Here is a 19,440-nt window from a genome sequence, read left to right as displayed (position 1 = left end):
TAATATACCTGTACACCTCAAAACCCTGACCACATCTTTGTACAAAGATGATTCTTAAAGAACCACCAAAGAAGGATTTAAACCAGAGACATCTCGGTTGAATAATAAGTTGTTTAATATTTTTACATATGACCGTCTCGTGCCTCCTGGAATTCCCGCCCTCAGCGTGTGCACACAGCAGATGAGGTAAAGTAGAAGAAAACACCCATTGTTCCATTAATAAAAAAAAAGACAATATACATTTATAAATTAGCTAGCAACTGGTGAGGAAAGATCTACAATTTTAGAAAAAGTGTTTTTTTTTTTGTTTTTTTTTAAACAAACAAACGGTGGACGACTACTGACGTGCAGACTGACCTATTAAATGTTTAGAGAAGGTTATCGACCAATAACGGTAGCTCTACAGTCAGACCGTCCAATCAGAAGATTTTAGGCTACTTCACCACGCCCCCTTCTCACTCACGCGAACCAATCGGAGTAGGGGAGGGCGGGACTAGTTCGTGAACGAAACGCTTCTCCAAATTCTATGTAAGCTCTAGAAAAACAAAATCCCAGACGTTTGTGAAAATCCGCCCGGACATTTTTTTTAAGTCTAAAAAAGGACATTTCCAGGTAAAAGAGGACGTCTGGTCACCCTATAGTTGTGGCATGTCTGCATGTTGTAGACGTCACCTAGTTGCAGACTCCATTTTGGGACTGGGCTTTGTAAATTTCCATCTTCACGAGGGTAGTTTTGAAGTTTGCTTCTCATTCGTTTTTTTCTGCCCAACTTCCATTTTGATAAGAACACGTTACGAGACCAAATTGTTCGAACCTTCCATTTCACATTAAATGAGAAATCTCATGAAGTTGAAGTTGCCTTATTACACTTATTACATTTTTCATTCCATTTTATACATGAATCTCACCTGCAACATGAAGAGATTAGTTGTTCTGTTCCACTTTAAATATGAGTATTATATCTGTTTTAAATAGTTTAATGTGTAATTGTAAATCTGATTTATACCAATATTACTCATGAATTTTAAGTAAACGCTATTGCTGTCCTGTTTAATCCCCATTCAGCCTCTCATTTACATATTTTAAAATACTGGCATGTGATTGGCTCAAACTCACTCCTGAGGTACAAATCTGAGCTGGTATTTGGCTGGATGAGTATTCTGGACCACGTCAGACATCTTTACAAGTTAATGTCACACATACAGCCTCAGAAAAGTTTTGTACAGCTTTAGTGTGTGTGTGCGGGGTTGAAGGGTTGTGGAGTGCAGACCATCTGTCTGCTTTGCCCCCAGCACTGCAGGATATGAGCGGAATGAACAGAGTCAGTAATGGTAACCAGAGATGCTTGATTATTACAGATTTGCAGCAAATACCCTTTAATGTGTCCTCTATAAAGCCTCGTTTCACATGAGCTTTTTTATGGGCAGCTACAAAATCTAGATGTGTTTATGAGCTGTTAAAATCCACAAAATACAGTTTCATTGGATGTAAATCTATGGGCATTTTTGGAAAATGCAATGTGAGCACAAATTGTAACAGAAGGCTCTCTCTCTCTCTCTCTCTTTTTCACACGGGTACACACACACACACAAAGAGGGAGGACAGTACAGGATGTGCTGTGCTGGCCTGTTCTGCTCTCACTGTGGCAGTGTTCCAGTGTAGATTGACATTTACTCCCTCTATAGCAGAATTAGGCTTAATCAGTGCAATTACTAAATAAGTGTTATTTTTCACAAACTTGGACACAGCTGGTAAGACAGAGAACCCAGTCAATGAAGCAAATTCATCACCATCATTAGTGCATTTCCTCTGCATTTCAGTGAGGTCCAGGTGAAATTCCTTGGCTCCATGAACCCCAAAAAACTGCATGACTTCCCACTGGTATCTAAACTTTCACTCAATGCACCTAGAATCCTCCCTAGGAAAACACATGCAGCTGAAGCCCATAGGATTCAATAACATTTCAGAGGAAGTTGGGAAGGCTTCAAATGTGCACAGTAAATAAAGGACCAGGCCTTTCCTATAAAAATATTTTAGATTGATTACACCACATGTTAATGATTTTGCAAATTTCTAGTCTTTTCCCAGCTTCAGGTCGTTTGCAAAGCGTTGCAGGGACCAGGACAAAAAATAAAATTTTAACTCAAGCCTAAATCATAAAGGGACCCAATTAAAAAACTGAGGCAAATTTACTTATACTTTGTCATTTATTTGACACAAAAAAGCCAATATTACAGAATTAATCCCTAATCTATCAATGTTATTTATATGGCTTATAAAACCAATGTGATTTATTTAACACAAAAAATACATATATTATTACAATCCTCAATCAGCCAGACTCTTGACTCCAACTGCCAGTAACTGTTGGTCTGTTCTGTACATCAGTTTGGAGGACAATTATCCCATTCCTTGGTACAAGTCCACTTCAACTCTAGGATGTTGGCTTCAGGTTCTTCCACAACATTTCTCTTAAGGTTGGAACTTTGACTTGGCCATTTTTAAATATTAACTATGTTCTTTAACCATTTCATGTTAGAGCAGCTGTTGTGCCTACTGGCATGTTTTGCTGCAAATTCTTTTTTGAGATTCAGTTCATTGACAGATCTCCTGACATTATAGACAACGCCTTTCTTTCTCCAGACAAAACATATAACCATTTTTCAAAAATTTATAAGTATATATATATATATATATATATATACATACATACATACTTTTTTCCCCTGTGCAGGGGCTGGGGGTGTTCTCCTGACAGTGTACTCATGAACATTCATATTAGCCAATGTAAGACAGGCCTCCACTCCACTGGCTTAGAACGTACCATGGGTTCCTAGATGTGACCTCACACACTATTACATACCTTTCTTTTGGGGTGAATTTTATTGGTTGATTGGGGGGGGGGGGGGGGGGGGACAGTAGTCTTTAATTTCCTCCATTGCACAGTGTGTGGTGGAGTCCACACTCTTAAAAGATGGGTTGGTAGGCTTATCCCTGTTCTTTAAATTATGTTTTATGTCAAATTTATGCAGGAATATATTTCATTAGGCTCACAAAATGCGAGGCACCACTGTACACTCAACAGCCATATGATTAGAAACATTGTAGCATACAACTTCAGTTTGCAGTCTTATCAGTCTCAGTCTCTCTTTACCCATTTATCACTGGAAAGGGGCTGACACAAGTCTGATATTTACTGGGTGGTAGACCTTGTTGTTAAGCAGCTTGTTATCTAATATACTGTAAGGTAGGATACATATCAAAATATCTATAGCAGATATGGTCATTCCCAGCCTTTATTTCTTAGCCCTTCCTTAAATCTCACTTTAAACCCCTCAGTGTCCTCTGCTTTAACATGAGCTCATGGTCAGCACAATAGGAGGCAGTAGAATCGAGTAAAAAGCACTCCACAGCCCTAAGGTTTATTTCCATGCTGCCCGCCTTAAGTAATCATACACTACATCTGCTGTCCACTCCCTCCACACTGCATCAAAATTTAAGACCTCACACATGCAGCAGAGCTCATAAATCAACCAAGACCCTGAAGAGGAGCTTTAGTCAGGACACTGAAACACTGTTTCTGCTTCCAAAAGCAATTTAACCACATTACATGAAGATAAGAACAGAACCCAGACTCATTCGCCATGATTCATTCAAACTAAATGGCAGGTGCAAAACTGAGACTGGACATTTAATGGCATGGAATAATCTGGCATCATTTATACAACGTATAGTTATTCCATACACACAGGAAACAGTGACACAACAAACTAGACACAAATCTTGATTCAATGTTCATAAAGTCATAGAAAAATCATACTTTTATCATAAAATGTATTTAGCGGTTTTATTTGAAATACTAATATTCTAGTACTGACTTTTCTAACCTGTGCAGTAGTATGTCACTGATAAGACCAAGCACTGAACATAGTTTCTTAGAAACAAATATCATTGTGGCTTTTGTGTATTTACAGGCATCAACTCTTTAACATATGGTCTTGGTATAAATACAGAATTCTTAAAAAAAAAAAATCAAAATACAAATATACATTCCATATCTGTGGACTTCACAACCAGCAGCATTGTGAAATACCACCTCTGTTCAGCAGTGCACATCACCCATTATTGCTAATAGTAATCCTGATAAGATATTGCTTGATGCGAACCTACTGTAGAAAAGATCTCTTTCCAAAAACCATGTGAATGCAACAATGTCTGCTTTATACATTTTTGTTGGGGTCAGTGAAGTCAAGTTCAACAGAGGTCAAATTGACCCATGTAACGATGGCAAGTAAGATCCCCCCAGAGAATGACCCTCTTGCAAATTGCTCAGTCAGACCTTAAGGCCAGTGTGGAGGGACCATTAAACGTAAAAATCAGGGTAGAAGTCTTGTGGACCCAGGTGAATAAAAACAGGAGTGATGGTCTGTGGAGGACAGACTGCACTGTCGAAATACAGACCACCTACAGAAGAGGAAGGAAGGGAAAGTTAAAAAAACAAAAGTTATATGCGGTGTTTCATCCAAGATTATGTTTTAAAAGTAGCCAATCAGAACAAAAGTATTTAAAATATAGCTTAAGAAAGGCATTTATTAAAATTATAAAGAGTAAAGAGATCTTGAAAATGATTGTCTTTAGATTCAAAATAAGCTTTTTGCTACATAAATGTAATAAAAATATAAATGGTTGTATTTACTGCTCCCATAGAGCTGAATATCAAAGAGGCAAAATCGTAAAAAACTGATGAGGACCTCTAGGACACTTATAATGGATCAAGAGTGTAAAGCAGTATGAACTGGGGAGAGCATGTGTGGAGTGGAGAACAGTGAGAAGATGAGAGACTGAGTCTGAGAGTCCGTGTGCTGGGTTTAAGAGTAAAGAATGCAGATGCTGGTCATAAAATAAGAATATCATGAAAAACTTATTCAGTAATTCCATTCAAAAAGTGAAACTTGTATATTATGCTCATTCATTACACACAGACTGATATATTTCAAGTGTTTATTTCTAGAATATTGTGAAAAGGTTCAATATTGAAGACACCTGGTGCCACATACTAATCAGAGAATTAACTCAAAACACCTGTAAAGGCCTTTAAATGGTCTCTCAGTCTAGTTCTGTAGGCTACACAGTCATCGGGAACACTGTGGACTTTACAGTTGTCCAAAAGCAGGGCAAGACACAAAAGGTCATTGCTAAAGAGGCTGACTGTTCACAAAGCTTCAAGCACATTAGAGAGGCGAAGGGAAGGAAGAGTTTGGTAGACAAAGGTGTACCAGCAATAGGGAAAAAACTCATTCAAAAATGTGGGGGAGATTCACAAAGACTGGACTGCAGCTGGAGCCAGCGCTTCAAAAACCACCACACACAGACGTATGCAAGACATGGGTTTCAGCGTCGCATTCCTTGTGTCAAGCCACTCTTGAACAAGAGTCAGAAGCGTCTCACCTGCGCTAAAGACAAAAAGGACTGGACCGCTGCGGAATGGTCCAAAGTTATGTTCTCTGATGAAAGTAAATTTTGCATTTTCTTTGGAAATCAAGGTCCCTGCGTCTGGAGGAAGAGAGGAGAGGAACAGAATCCACGTTGTTTGAGATCCAGTGTAAAGTTTCCACAGTCAGTGATGGTTTGTGGTGCCATGTCATCTGCTGGTGTTAGTCCACTGTGTTTTCTGAGGTCCAAGGTCAAATCAGCCGTCTACCAGATAGTTTTATAACACTTCATGCTTCCTGCTGCTGACCAACATTATGGGGATGCAGATTTTAATTTTCCAACAGGACTTGGCACCTGCACACAGTGCCAAAGCCCTACCATGGTGTCCCTGATCTTAATTGGCCAGCAAACTCTCCTAACCTTAATCCATAATAAATCTATGGGGTATTGTGAAGAGAAAGATGCAATACGCCAGACCCAACAATGCAGAAGAGCTGAAGGCCACTATCAGAGTAACCTGGGCTCTCATATAACACTTGAGCAGTGCCACAGACTGATCCATGCCACGCCGCATTGCTGCAGTAACTCAGGCAAAAGAAGCACCCGCTAAGTATTGAGTGCTCTACATGCTCCTATTTTCATGTTCATACTTTTCAGTTGGCCAGAATTTCTAAAAATCTTTTTTTGTATTGGCCTTAAATAATATTCTAAATTTGAGATACTGAATTTGGGGTTTTCATTAGTTGTCATTTATAATCATCAAATTAAAAGAACACTTGAAATATCAGTCTGTGTGTAATGAATGAGTATAATATACAGGTTTCACTATTTGAATGGAATTACTAAAATAAATCAACTTTCATGATATTCTAATTTTATGACCAGCACCTGTATATACCAATCTTCTGGACCCCCCTGCCCCACAATTGTTGCAATGCAAGATGTTGCAGCAAAGTCAGTCTGTATTCTCCACATTCAAGACACAATCCTGAGCTCTCCATCTCTATACCACAGCCTTGTTAGTGAAAATGAAACTGTACAAAGACTTGAAAAATAAACATTTTATTAATTTTTTGAAGCTGTGCAAATTCCTGACAAAAAAGGGAGAACAAACAACAACAAAAAATGCAAAAACTTTAAACAAATACCCAGAAAACAAATAATTTTTTTTATATTTTCTAGACTGTCTTTAAAGGGAGTGTTGAGGAGTTACATAAAACAGGAGAAGGGAGGAAAATGAGGGGGACGAGGAGGGATCAGTGGGCGAAAGGGGAACATGCAAGGCACAAATCTACCTCCTACAAAGAAAACAGAAATAAAGCATTATAAAGGTAACATATGCAGCACTGAACATGAGCCACAAAAATGAGAGGATGACATTATTTTCCACAATTATTTTTCTTTGTCCGTCTATATGTAAAGCGTCCTTGGGTTTGAGAAAGGCGATGTATAAATTGAACTTATTATTATTACTTCTTTAAGGGGTTATAATATCATGAAGTATGTGATTCATATTCGTTCTTTAAACCAACATTTATTGGTCATCGTTTGTTTTTGGCCCCAGTCACAATTTAAGAAGTTTAATTGACGTGATCTTTGACATCAATTTACACAATTTACTACATATAACTTGTAACTCAATTTGAAATTAGTTGCCTAAAGCTTGCACGTGCCAGATAATCAGCTTGTTCTGGGCTCCATTCCAAATACTTATACCCTACTTCATACCTTGTCTGGGTGCAGGTGCCAGTATTAACACGTGAAGAGCATGGAATCTAGCCATAAACCATACCAATTACAAATTAATAGAAATATGTTTTTAACTTTAATTTGCTCCTCCATATTTAACCCATTCATGGAATTGAACACGCACCCACACGCTAATTGCCATTCTGACTAAGCGGTTATGTTTGACACTGTTGCAGTTGTTGCTTTTCTTTCTTTTTTTTTAAACTTCGGGGACTTTAAGGAAGAACTAAGATTTTATCTCTAAATGAGATAGATTAAAACATTAATTTTAGCTCAGTAAATGACTGAAAGTCAAGCTATTATAAATAAACTATGAAAGAATGAAAAATAGAACATACGAACTTGTTTGACTTGGGGTTTTCAAACTTTTTTTTTTTTTCCCCCAAGCAACCCATATTTTTCCATTATTATTATTTTCCTCTGAAACCCTTTTTTGCCTTATGATTCATCCGAGGGTCAGGACCCAGGATTTGAAAATGCCTGCTCTAAGGGTTGAATGGACTCAGACCTACCGTATGGTGGGGGAACAACTGGGCCACAACCATAAGGAGCATAGCCTGAAAGCAAACACACAAACATATACTTCACATGAGGTGTCATTTTAATCAATTTTGTCCCCAAAATTGAATGATTTCTAATTTTAGCCAATATCCAAATGTCCAAACACACAACGCTAGCATATATTACCTCTGAGATGTGTTAATATAGCCACAGCTGCATTACAAACTACTGCAAACACAAGGTCACTGGACAGCTTAAAATTCTTGGAGGATAAACCTAACTATTTTAAGTAATTACCTGTCTATAACTTTTAGAGGCTTTGTTAGTTAACACATGCCTGCACTGGGTGAGGTGATGGAAATGGAGGGCTACCAATAACAATCTCTGGGACTCCCGGCATAGGACAGTGGAGGCATTACCAGAAAGCAAACATTTATGCCACCGAGTACCACTGTAACCTTTTTTTTTTGTGTGTTATTAGCCATATACCACATGGCCCCAACTTTAATGCCTTAAAAGGAATTTTTTCAGTACAGATGAAATGAAGAACTACCTGGTGTAAAATATGCAGGGGCTGGTGGAAATAGAGGAAGCACTGGTCTGGGCATGGTAACACTTCGTTTCCCTCGATGAAAGCTATTTGTAGTAGCTGAATTTACCTATAAGAGTAATACACAATATAACCTTAAATCTTCAGGAGATTCTTTAGAAAGTATATGCAACACCACTTAGCACTGTGTAATGTGGTATTATAAATTATGTTTAAAACATAATATAAGCACAATGTCTTGATTAACTTCATCTGAAGTAAGAAAATGATGTAAATCTGACTTATTAACTTGAGTTATGATATTACTACTGGATTTTTGCAGGCCTGATGCTGAGTCTTAGGCCAGTTACCTTTGTGTAAGACCTCTTCCTTTTGTTGCTGTTTGTACTGTGCGCGGAAAAGAGTCTTTCTATTGCTGCCAGGGCTGCATTTGCCTTTGCCACCTTTTTATTTGGCCCACATCCTCTGAACCTCAGTCCATCCACTTGCACCTTGCAAACAGCACATTTTTAAAAAAAAAACAGCGTGATTGGTCCGCATCAAAAAAAATCCTCTCTCTTTAAATAATCATCATAATTTGATCATGAAAAGCAAGGTCAGCCAAAGTCTGACTGCCAAAGGTACATTTACCTTTGGACCATTTACCTTTATGTGTGTTTACTCCTCTGTATTGAGACAGATATGTGGAAACAAAGATCAAGATGGTAGGTAATACTCATACCTCAATGACGAAGCGCTGCTGTTGGCTTTCTCCATTCTCTGTGATTAAGTCGTATGAAAGCCCTCTCCTCTTTTCATTCAGTTCCATGACTGGGTTTTTGCCATGGGCTGTGAGTACAGGACCCTGACTTTTACCCTGGAAACCAGAAAAATATACAGCATTATTTATGTTTACTTTTAACACCTGGTGATTTGTGCCAACATGTTTGGGAATGGTCTACTAAGGCCGTCCACAAGATTGTAAGAAGTCTTATATACACACTGCAGAAAATACTGGGACAATTTCAGTTAATTAATTCATTCATTCATTATCTGTAAGCACTTATCCAGTTCAGGGTCATGTGGGTCCACAGCCTACCTGGAATCATTGGGCACAAGGCAGGAATACACGCCAGTCCTTCACAGGGCAACACAGACACACACACACATTCACTCACACTTTTGAGTCGCCAATCGACCTATCAACGTGTGTTTTTGACTGTGGGAGGAAACCCATGCAGACACAGGGAGAACACACCAACCCCTCACAGACAGTCACCCGGAGCGGGAATCGAACCCACAACCTCCAGGTCTCTGGAGCTATGTGACTGCGACACTACCTGCTGCGCCACCATGTTGACCCCAATTTCAGTTCATCTTTCAGTTAATTTACTATTCAGATTTTCTGGATTTCCTGTCCAGTTTTGATATGGCAGGGGCAATAATTAAATTAGTAGTTGCCCAGAGAATCTAATGAATCTGAAATGAATGGAGTCTATGAGGGAAAGAAACCCAGCATTTTACCTTGGCTGAGGAAGAGCTCTTTGTGTTGTTGTTGATAGAGCTTTTGGACATAGTCTCCACTTTCCTCTGAATGTCTGACTTGTGCTCAGCAGTCAAAGAGATTACATCAGTACCTTCAAAACAGCAACATGACCATTAGTGTTGACTAGCTATTGAAAAACTAAGATAGGAGAGGGGAAAAAAATTGATGTGCATACAGTTTATCCTCTTGCTTCTAGTTTCTTGCAACGTTTCATCCGCACAAAGCCTCTTCTTAGACATCCCTGCTGAATTCCAAACACAATTTCAAAACCATCTGAAAAAGGCCATGTTAAATAAGTCATAGGCTTAACTCACATGAAAGCACCAACCTACTGCTAATTTCAGTTCCATGGCAGGTTTAGCTGAAGGAAGTGGATCCATCTGGAGGAACCTGTGAATCTGGCGAAAAGCTAGCAGTCGCAATGCATGCTGAGAAGGGAGAGAACTTAAGGGTATTTCACTCTCTTATTTTTTTCATTGTCATATATATATATAATATTTGTGAGACAGAGGGAATACTAACCTGTGCAGTGTGGGTAAGAAGCTCAGCCTGATCGTTTGTCATGGCTGATAAAGTGTCTACCTGCTCTTTTTCACATGGATCACGTAAGCCAGGCCCACCTGCAAAGTGAAGAAACTAAAGAACTACAAACAGCAAGTGCAATAATGTTGGGACTGTTTGTATGAAAAAAAAAATGTAAAACAAATTCAATTAGTACTGTTACTTGTAACAATAATATTTTGGGGGAATTAAAGACACCTAGTGATTTAGCTTTGAAATAAAATCATGCAAGTTTTATCCATTATACAATTTGTTAGTTGCACAAACTTATAGGTCTTGTATATGACTGGTGTTGTTATTTTAAAATAGGCATGGGCATTCTTGAAAAAGAGGTCATCTAGATGGCACTCACCTGGCAGCAGAATGCCTGATGAAATGCAACTCAGGACTCTACGGAGCGCTTCGCTGGGCCCCAGTGGCCTGTAACTTGTGGCAACAGATTTCTCACAGATCAATTCCAATGACTGAGGGGAGATGGAATACAAATTTTGCACAAAAACTGAACACGTTCTGATGAATTGAGTCTAACCAGGCAACAAAGCGACAAGCATCCAGTCATTTCCAATGAAAGAACACGATTTGTAGCCTAGGTCTGAAGCTCGGCCAGCTTCTGCTCTGAACACCCCCTGAACCCCACTGCCTAAATAGTCATTGTCGGAAAAAAAAAAAAAAAAAACATTGCTTTGTATCTGTCATTTATGATATCATTTTATTTTTCTGCTATTAAACTTTCTTAATGAAGGGACCAGCAGAAATTATTCAAATCTGAAGGTTAATAGGGGTTTTCCCCATGTTCTGAAAGCTTGCCATTTTGGAGATACGCATTTCTGTCTGGCAGAAATAATAAATAAACAATATTACCACTATGAGGTCCAGTCCACACAACTCACCCATCCTTTGAGAGGTTCCCAGGCAGGTCTTTTGTTGCATATGTCCCTGAGGATCCGCAAAACTATAAGACAGGACTTCTTACCACTTATTCTGACCTGAAGAAGTCAAACTATATCTTACCAGCATGATATGGCCAATATGAAGTAAAATACAGTTCCAATATTAGACGTCATGCAGCTCAGAAAGGTGAGGCAAGGAGGAAAGGTGAGTGCCAGAGAAACAGTGTTTATGTCAGTTTGGGCCATTCATAGGTGGGATGTAATTTGTTTGATTTTGCAGCCCAACTGGACAGCACTGGATTGTCAATTTGAAATCAGTTTAAATAGTTCCAGACCGTGAATGGGTTTGAAATTTCTTGTATTTGTCTGTGCCAAAGGCTACAAAAACACATAGTGCAAACAGATGGCCAACCTGGAACCATTTGGCATGTCGCAGAGAGGCCAGAGCAAGGAGGCATCTCTGCTGGTCCAGCAGATCAGACGGATCTTTTGCTTTTGTGTTTTCCACTGGTGAGAAGAACAGAACAGGACAGACACACAGACAAAAGATTTGCCATAAGCTTTTCTGTCAGGACACGCTGGCAGAAAAGTGGAATACTACAGTTAGGATCCCACTGATCTGACTGAGTTCAAAGCAAGTCAAGAGATACTATTTCATGCAAGCCAGATAATTGACTGTTAGCAAAATGTGGAAAAAACTGGAATACCGCCACCCTTAAGATTTGTTACAGTGTCCATCAAACTCTCCTCTTAAGTAACATCCTTCATATTTGTGCTACCAGATAAGGATGTTCAGATTTTCCTGTTACTGTTCATTGTTTAAATAAATGTAGATCACCTTAAAGTCAACATAAATGTAACTGTCTGCGTTCCAACTGTGTACTATATACTAATATCATACATTATATTTAAAGTACTAACCTTTAGTACACAAAATATTAATATACACCTTTTCTTACTAACAGGACATGTCAAGGCATGTTTTTTCAAAGACTCAAAAACGTAGTGCTCATTTATAAAATAGTGCACTGTATGTCTAATAGTATTAGTTTTATAATTTGTGAAATGCACTATGTAGGGAGTACAGCACTAACTGGGACAGCCAAGTTTTTCCAGATTTTGAGGAGCAATAATTTGTTGTGTATGTTGTTATACTCACATTTGACAATTTTAGCGATACTTAAACTCTAGTTAGAATTACACTACTGTTTCAGTAATATAATCTAATAAATAAAGATGTAATAATAACAACAACATGAAGATATGCCTGTGCCATTCTCACAGCAGGTTTGTGCTGAGGAGTTTTTCCTTCATTTGATGACAGATTGAAAATTTAGACACAACTTCAAAAGGTGAGAGGCATGTGAAACGTTATTGCAAACAGTCAATTCTACACAACTTTTGGAAAAGCTTTAGGATGAGCTTTTTAACTCAAGATGCAGATCAGTGATTTCTGCAGTGAGCAGGCCAAATGTGATAACATGGGGAAGGACAAAAAAAAAGAATAAAAAAAAATACCAGCAAGGGGCCAGAAACCACACTGCAATGTGTAAAACATCCCCACGTGACATTATACCACCAGGTGTTTTCCAGAGTAAAGCAGAGAATTGTGGCCTTTTTTTCTTGTTTTGTTTAATAGCACAATGCTGGTATTTTTGTTATGTTGGTCACGTTTGTCATCTCAGGAAACTCACCTGAGAGAACCAACATTCTTAGCAGCCTGCCTGTTTGATCTCTGAATTACAGTGGAAGGTCATGAAGTTCTATGGCATTTTAACTATGGCCAATGGCCTGTAAATACAACCTTATAGCCATACCACCCACCCAACATTCAAAACACCAAAGCCCTCTGGAACCACACCAAGAAGCAAGAGGATTCAGCATTGCATGTAACTTTTTATACGATTAGGATATTTCAAGCAAGTAGACAGGCAAATCAATGCGAAAATTAACATTTAAAATAAGTCAAATTTCCAGTGTCTCAGCGAAAGAGGAATTAACGAAAGTAAAGGATAAAGTAGATCCCAGATCCCAGGGTTTCCTCTCCAAAGACCAGCTGCTGTGTCAAAGAATGTGAGAATCAGGTCGTACCAGGCAAGGTGCCAAAAAGGCTCTAATCTTGAGGTGACATGATCAGTAGCTGTTTGTATGTTCTTTTTCTGTTTCATAATAAAAAAAGTTTACTGTATGATGAATTCATGATTCAGTGATGATTTCAGTGGGCAATGCGTGGGTCTTTCTGGACCTCACCGCTGTTACCTTGGCCTTTCTCTGGCTCCTTGCTTTTCATCTCCATTGAGGTGAGGGTGACCCTGAGAGGCAGATCAGGTCTGCTGCTTTTGAATACCAGAATAGCTGCCTCTGGAATGCATGGCTGCACAGTGTAACAGTCCTCTGTCAGTTTCTGGAAAGAAAGAAAAGATACAGCCACATATAGCACATTTTATATGCCCCTAGGCTCTCAGTAGTAAATATTTCACACCAGCAATATGGACTACACTGGAAAATAAACTGTTCTGAGGGTTGGTTACTTTAGATTCCTAAAACCTTGCTGTGTCGACCAAGTACACGAACTGAGATTAACAAAGATTTTTTTATGTTCTTTTGGCTGCCCGCTATCAGGAAAGATTAATCAAAGCCTCTTATTATCTTTATCCCTGTTTAAATGAGCTTGCGGTTCAGTAATTAAAGTTGTTTTACTTTAGCTTAAAACAATTCCAGTGCCAAAGTTAATTACATTTTCAGAGCTGTGTCCTCAACACAGACTATGCAAATCTTCACTGGAGCATTTCAGAAATATAGCACATGTGCACAGGCAGCAGATTCAGCCCAGTTTTACAGCCTTTTAATGTGGGAATGCTTAGAATTATAATAACTAACCTTCATCTGCAGTGGCAGGTTGGTGCAAATTGAAAGAAGCAGCTTTTTGGTAGGTTTCTCTCGGCACAGCAAGACCAGCTCCAAGTCCATTATCCCCTTGATCAGGAGGCCTTTAGCTACTGATCCAACACGGGCCACGCCAACCAGCGGCCCAGCACACCTGTGCAATAACAATGAGCACTACGTGAACAACCAGTAGAGCCTGATAATCACCTTAAAGGAGCATTCCAAATTCACAGTGTTCCTGCGCAACAAAACCATTGCAATGTAAAAAAAGTGTGGCTGCTGTTTTTTGTTCATATCAAACAGGAGGTTAAATGATCAGTTGTTTTACTGAGACCAACCAATTAAAGGAGTGAATTCAGGTGTGCTCAGGCCTGAATGGACGAAAAATCCAGCAGCCACACCGGCCCTATGCAAGATAAGCTTGCCCACCCCTTCCCTAGAAGCTACATTTGAGAAATGAAGCTGAAGACATGAAGACACCTGTCATGAAGGCTAACTGTTATATTTGCATTCACTACACTACCACTATTAATAAGTCTTCATCCACACATTCTGAATGCATTTATATTACTTGAATATTAAAGACTGCACAGGTAATATAAATTTGTGATATGGCTAATGGCCTGTTACTAAAACCTTTACAGCTGCTGTTTACATACATCATGTAATTCTTAGTATTAAAACACAACCTTACTAAAACTTACTTTGAGATGGGTTCTGCAGGGTCTTTATGTGTAACAACACTATTCTTTGTAGAATTAGTTAGCCATTCCGACACCTGCTTTAGCCCTCCCTCCACAACTGACACCAGAGACTGGACCGCCTCCAGCTCTTCAGCTGATGGGTAAATGGCTGAGTGTTTTGCCATCACATAACAGTCATCACTGGACAATGATTCAGGAGGATTCTGGAAGATAGTCCCAAAGCAAGAAACTATATTTTGTCATATTGAAAATGAATATACATAAATATATGCATACTCATGCAAACACAGACACAAATGTGTCCAGTGTAGCTTACGTCAGTAGTCTCCTCCATTGTAGGTTAGATAAAGGTGACCAAGACAATGTCACAGTACAACCGATCAAAAGTCTTCATTTATTGACCATTTACCTCCACTTCAAGTGTTCTTCGTTCAATTTCTTCCAGCAACTGGACTGAAAGAGGAAACTAATAATAACAGGAAAAAAACATTACATCCAAATTCCAAAATGAAGAACTAATACAACCTAGGATTTATGCTGAATCAAGACTAAGGATAAAGCAGTTATTAGGCATTACTTAGTGAAGAGGAAATAATGACTGAAAAACAGCTTCCTGCTGCTGAGGGTCACCCTGCAAAGCCTGAAATATTCATTCAAAAGTTCGAGCTGTCAAATCGGATTTGGCAGGAGTTTTTCCTGAGGCATATGTATTAATGTCATAAACACAGGTTCTGACCTGATGGACTGGTTACCTGAGTAACATTAGAAAGAATATGGCTTACAGTGAAGATTTAAGAGAAAAAAAAAAGAATGATTGTTTGGAAAAAGGAACTGTTTATTTCAAAATTATATCTACTTTCAGAAGCCGTTATTTTTTATTACAATTAAAGTGTTGACACAAATCTAATTCTATAATTCAGAGCATTTTGTATTACAGAGTTCTGGGGGAGATCTCTTTCAACACACTTTCAATGTGAATATGCTTATCCTATAAAAACCCTATGGGAAAACGGAACAATTCTAAAGTTTTGTTTAGCATATTTAATGGAATTAAACATTTGACCAGTAATGTTGCCAATCCTACAAATATGCCATCCTTACATAGGGCAGGAGTTAGCGTAATTACCCCAACTTCCGGCCACTTTAATTACAATATTGGAACAATATTAGCTAACTGTAAATAAATAGAAGTACTTTAGTCACTCAAATCAACATTTTTCAGGTGTCAAATGTGTAGATTAATGTCCAAGTCCTGTTTGACTTTGAGAGTATATATGTTTTTATATAAAGACGTTTTTGTTTAAGTAGGTGCCAATACTGCTAAGCTTATTGGCGTCCTTTAACTTCGGCCACCTCCCCTGCTTGTGACAGTCAAACGAGACAGTTGCTACCACATTAAGTGGTTTTGAGAGGTTCACAATGAGATTACGTTTGTCCTGTGTTGGTATCCGTACTCTACATGTAAGGATTACAGTGGCGGTAGGTTTTCCCCTCAGAGAAAAGGAAGCTAACCGGTAAGCTAACTTTTACACTGAGGGAAATATGTCGCGAAATGGAAATGCGTTGTGTTCCACATGCAGTTTTGCACACAAAGATTTACAACACTGTTAGAGATACTTAAATATTGTTTAGATATGTGATTTCTTGCAAGACTGATGTTTAAATGCCCTACTAGGGCTTGATCTTATGTTTTATTTTTTTCGCGATTGGCGAAGTGAGAGAGAGGAATTGCACCATATACGGCAGTGGCCGGAATTAGGGGGACGGTCGGAAATAGGAGGATAGAATACTGATCCCAATAAACAAGGAACGTCCCTGGACGTTCAAAATAGGTCTAAAAGTAGTCTGTCCGTCAAGGACATATTTTAAACGTCAATGGACGTCCAAAATCCATCTTAATAAGTTAAGTGGGGACCAATCGATAACGTCAGTGGACGTCCAAAACGCGTTTTATACAAGTAATTTATTTCGGGACCAATTAATAACGTCAATGGACGCCCAAAATACGTCTAATAGTCGTCTTTTCAATGTCTGTGTTTGGACGTCTTTTTCATTTTCAACCTTAAGAAAACGTTGATTAGACGGCAGTCATTAATTTATTTCAACGTTGAATCAACGGCTACTTGTTTACTGGGATAGTTAATAAGAAATGGCTACTCATAAAACGAGTCCGAAAACCAGTAAGAAATAAAGGTATGGTGATACAGTGTCCTAAATTTTGTATGTTGTTCTGGTCTAGTCAGTAAAGTCTAAGGTTATGCTGATTTTGATTACATATCTCAGAATTAAGATGTATATTTTAAATTGTACTGCCGATACTTTTAAAAACTATCATTGACAACATTCTCTGTATACTTTAAAAAAGTCATTAGAATCTTGCAGTGTTAATGATGTTTTAATTACTCTTCAAATTCACTCACATTCATCTGAAACATCAACTCTAAATAATAACCATTATAAACTGCTCCTCTGCAAAGTATTTACAAATACACATTTCCAATACAGAGGTCGCCATATCCCCAAAAGTTCCACCGTTACTCTTTAACACATTTAACATTCTTAGAATCAAAGATCACATAAAACCTAAAGTATTATAATATTTTGAATTAATACACTCCTGTCGTGTTCACCACAGATGAATACAAACATTTTTTCACGTGAACAAGCGAAGTTTTGCTCTCCTTGAAATTTCTCCTTCAATTTCGTGATTAAAACAAGCCACTTTTTTCCGCATGTACCTGCTATCTCTCTAATTCAGCTCACCCCTGCACTGACTCATTGACTGACTGACGCTCACAAGGCTTGCAGACGCGGAATAAAACGAAGGTAACGTGTCTGTCCGGGTTCACTAAGACGCTGCGTAAAATGGTAAACACTGGCGTTCCGTCCACAGCCACTGCAGCAGCGTTCACTCTCACTGCAATTTGGAGTTGATAAGTGCAGCAGCAGCTCCGAGTAAAGCGCTATCAAACTACACACTGCAGCAGAAGAGCTCAAGCTCATAACTCCTTTAAAGCACTTACCAGTTCAACTCTCAGGAATGGAGGCGAGAAAAACGGCGGGAATATCGCTTTTTATCGAGCCAGGTGTTAACTGTGTCTTTCTCAATGACTAGTCTCTCTCTCTCTCTCTCTCTCTCTCTCTCTCTCTCTCTCTCTCTCTCTCTCTCTCTCTCTCTCTCTCTCTCTGCGGCGGGCGCAGGCGTGTTGGAGCAGCAAGTGCTCATCTTGCACCAATACTTCTTTCTGTGTGTTTGTCCTTTTTCTCTAAGCTAAAATATTTTAAGACTAGAATTACAGAGAAAAAAAAAAGATTTATTCTAGTTATGTGCCTTGCACTGATAATACATTTCTACACGTGTGTGTGGATCCAAATTCTGAAATATTCTACAAGTCCCATCTTCAGATTTCTTGAATTTAATAAGCAGGGGAAAATATCTCGTCGTTTTGTTTAATGTCACTGAGATGAATCTGACCAAGTCACAAGTTAAATCTTAAATGTTTACAGGAATCCTTTGCATTTTTATAAGAAATACTGATTTGGATTATGACATTATTTAGACAGGCCATTTTATTTTCATCCAAAATCTACTAGAGATAAAAATAAGACTAAATTATACTTCCACAGACCCTTGTTGTTAAGGGCTTGCTTCATCTGAGTTTCCACCAAAAGCTGATGAAAAGGGGCTTCTAATCTAATGGCTTACCAAATATAGTCTTGCCCATGCATTTTTGATGACTTTCTCAGTGAGTTGGACATCCAGGAAGAATTGATTTTTGTTTGAGACAAGGTCGAAGAGGGCAGAACTGCACAATGGACTAATAATACGGTCGTAAGTGTACACAGAATAAACTCTGTCACAAATCATTACTCTTCATTGCTGAAACAATATAAATCTGGCTTTTCTTAGGCCATCTTTTTGGGATTATTTATATTCCAGAATATTTGGCAGGGTTAAAAATCAATACTTGACAAACAGACAGATTTTACTTTGGTTGAGGAGCATCAGAGAGTAGGAGCTTCAGAGATTAAAACACATAAAGCTCTTTTCTGCTTGTGTGTAATCCCTCCATCATGACATGGGACATCAGACCATATGTATGAGGTCTCATAATTGACCTTGTGTTCTCACAGTGATCGCACATGATGGTGAAACAGATTGCTCTCAGTTGTTGTCTTAAAGTGTGATTTAACCATTTATTTTCTTTACTGAGCCATTTCTACACTGAATAAAAGAAATGGGCACTGTCAGCTGTCATAAAGCAAAGCCCATCACCAGATTTTAGAGTAGAACTCTGAATAAAGGGTGCCGTCCTGCCATCTAGTGGCAGAAAGTCAAAAGCCTAACACATGCAGGAGGGGCTAATATGGAATAATATGAGAGGGTTTTATATGAGAGAAGTTTTTTTTTAATGTAATTTAACAGCCTTAGTACATTTAGTTTATTTACAAACAGAAAAACATCCATTACTGAAAGTATGCTGTTGGACATCCACTGAAATGGTTAAAACTGCTGGGCACAAATCATTTTCAGGTACCAGTTTGAAGAGGTCAGTGATTGTTTTGGAGCTGCTGTTTCCTTTGACATTAAGAAAAGATAGGATGCAGTTAATAAATATACACCAATCAGCCATAACATTA

The 19,440-nt window shown here is 38.5% G+C and overlaps 1 protein-coding gene across 8 annotated transcripts; it reads right to left on the bottom strand.

Annotated features, from left to right (window-relative positions):
• Positions 1-2,250: 2,250 nt before the first annotated feature.
• Positions 2,251-17,919, bottom strand: LOC136677054 (spermatid perinuclear RNA-binding protein-like). Of its 8 annotated transcripts, none has more exons than XM_066654426.1 (17): positions 17,823-17,919; positions 15,116-15,265; positions 14,800-15,028; positions 14,090-14,249; positions 13,460-13,613; positions 11,622-11,716; positions 11,210-11,305; positions 10,672-10,783; positions 10,281-10,378; positions 10,087-10,186; positions 9,934-10,002; positions 9,737-9,849; positions 8,955-9,089; positions 8,584-8,724; positions 8,237-8,342; positions 7,695-7,739; positions 2,251-4,464 (listed from the first exon to the last, which is right to left on the bottom strand). In XM_066654426.1, exons 3-17 carry the CDS (start codon positions 14,961-14,963, stop codon positions 4,364-4,366), a joined length of 1,689 nt encoding a protein of 562 aa, XP_066510523.1. In that variant the 5' UTR covers positions 14,964-15,028; positions 15,116-15,265; positions 17,823-17,919; the 3' UTR covers positions 2,251-4,363. The 8 variants fall into 8 exon arrangements, with proteins under 8 accessions (XP_066510523.1, XP_066510517.1, XP_066510518.1 ...); XM_066654420.1 differs by having other exon boundaries at positions 14,800-15,002; XM_066654421.1 differs by having other exon boundaries at positions 9,934-9,999; positions 14,800-15,002.
• Between the last annotated feature and the right edge of the window lie 1,521 nt (positions 17,920-19,440).

This window comes from Hoplias malabaricus, chromosome X2 (genome assembly GCF_029633855.1).
Source record: "Hoplias malabaricus isolate fHopMal1 chromosome X2, fHopMal1.hap1, whole genome shotgun sequence".
Taxonomy (NCBI): Eukaryota; Metazoa; Chordata; class Actinopteri; order Characiformes; family Erythrinidae; genus Hoplias; species Hoplias malabaricus.
The sequence above is the reverse complement of the archived record's forward strand: the minus strand, read 5'-3'. Positions and strand labels throughout refer to the sequence as shown.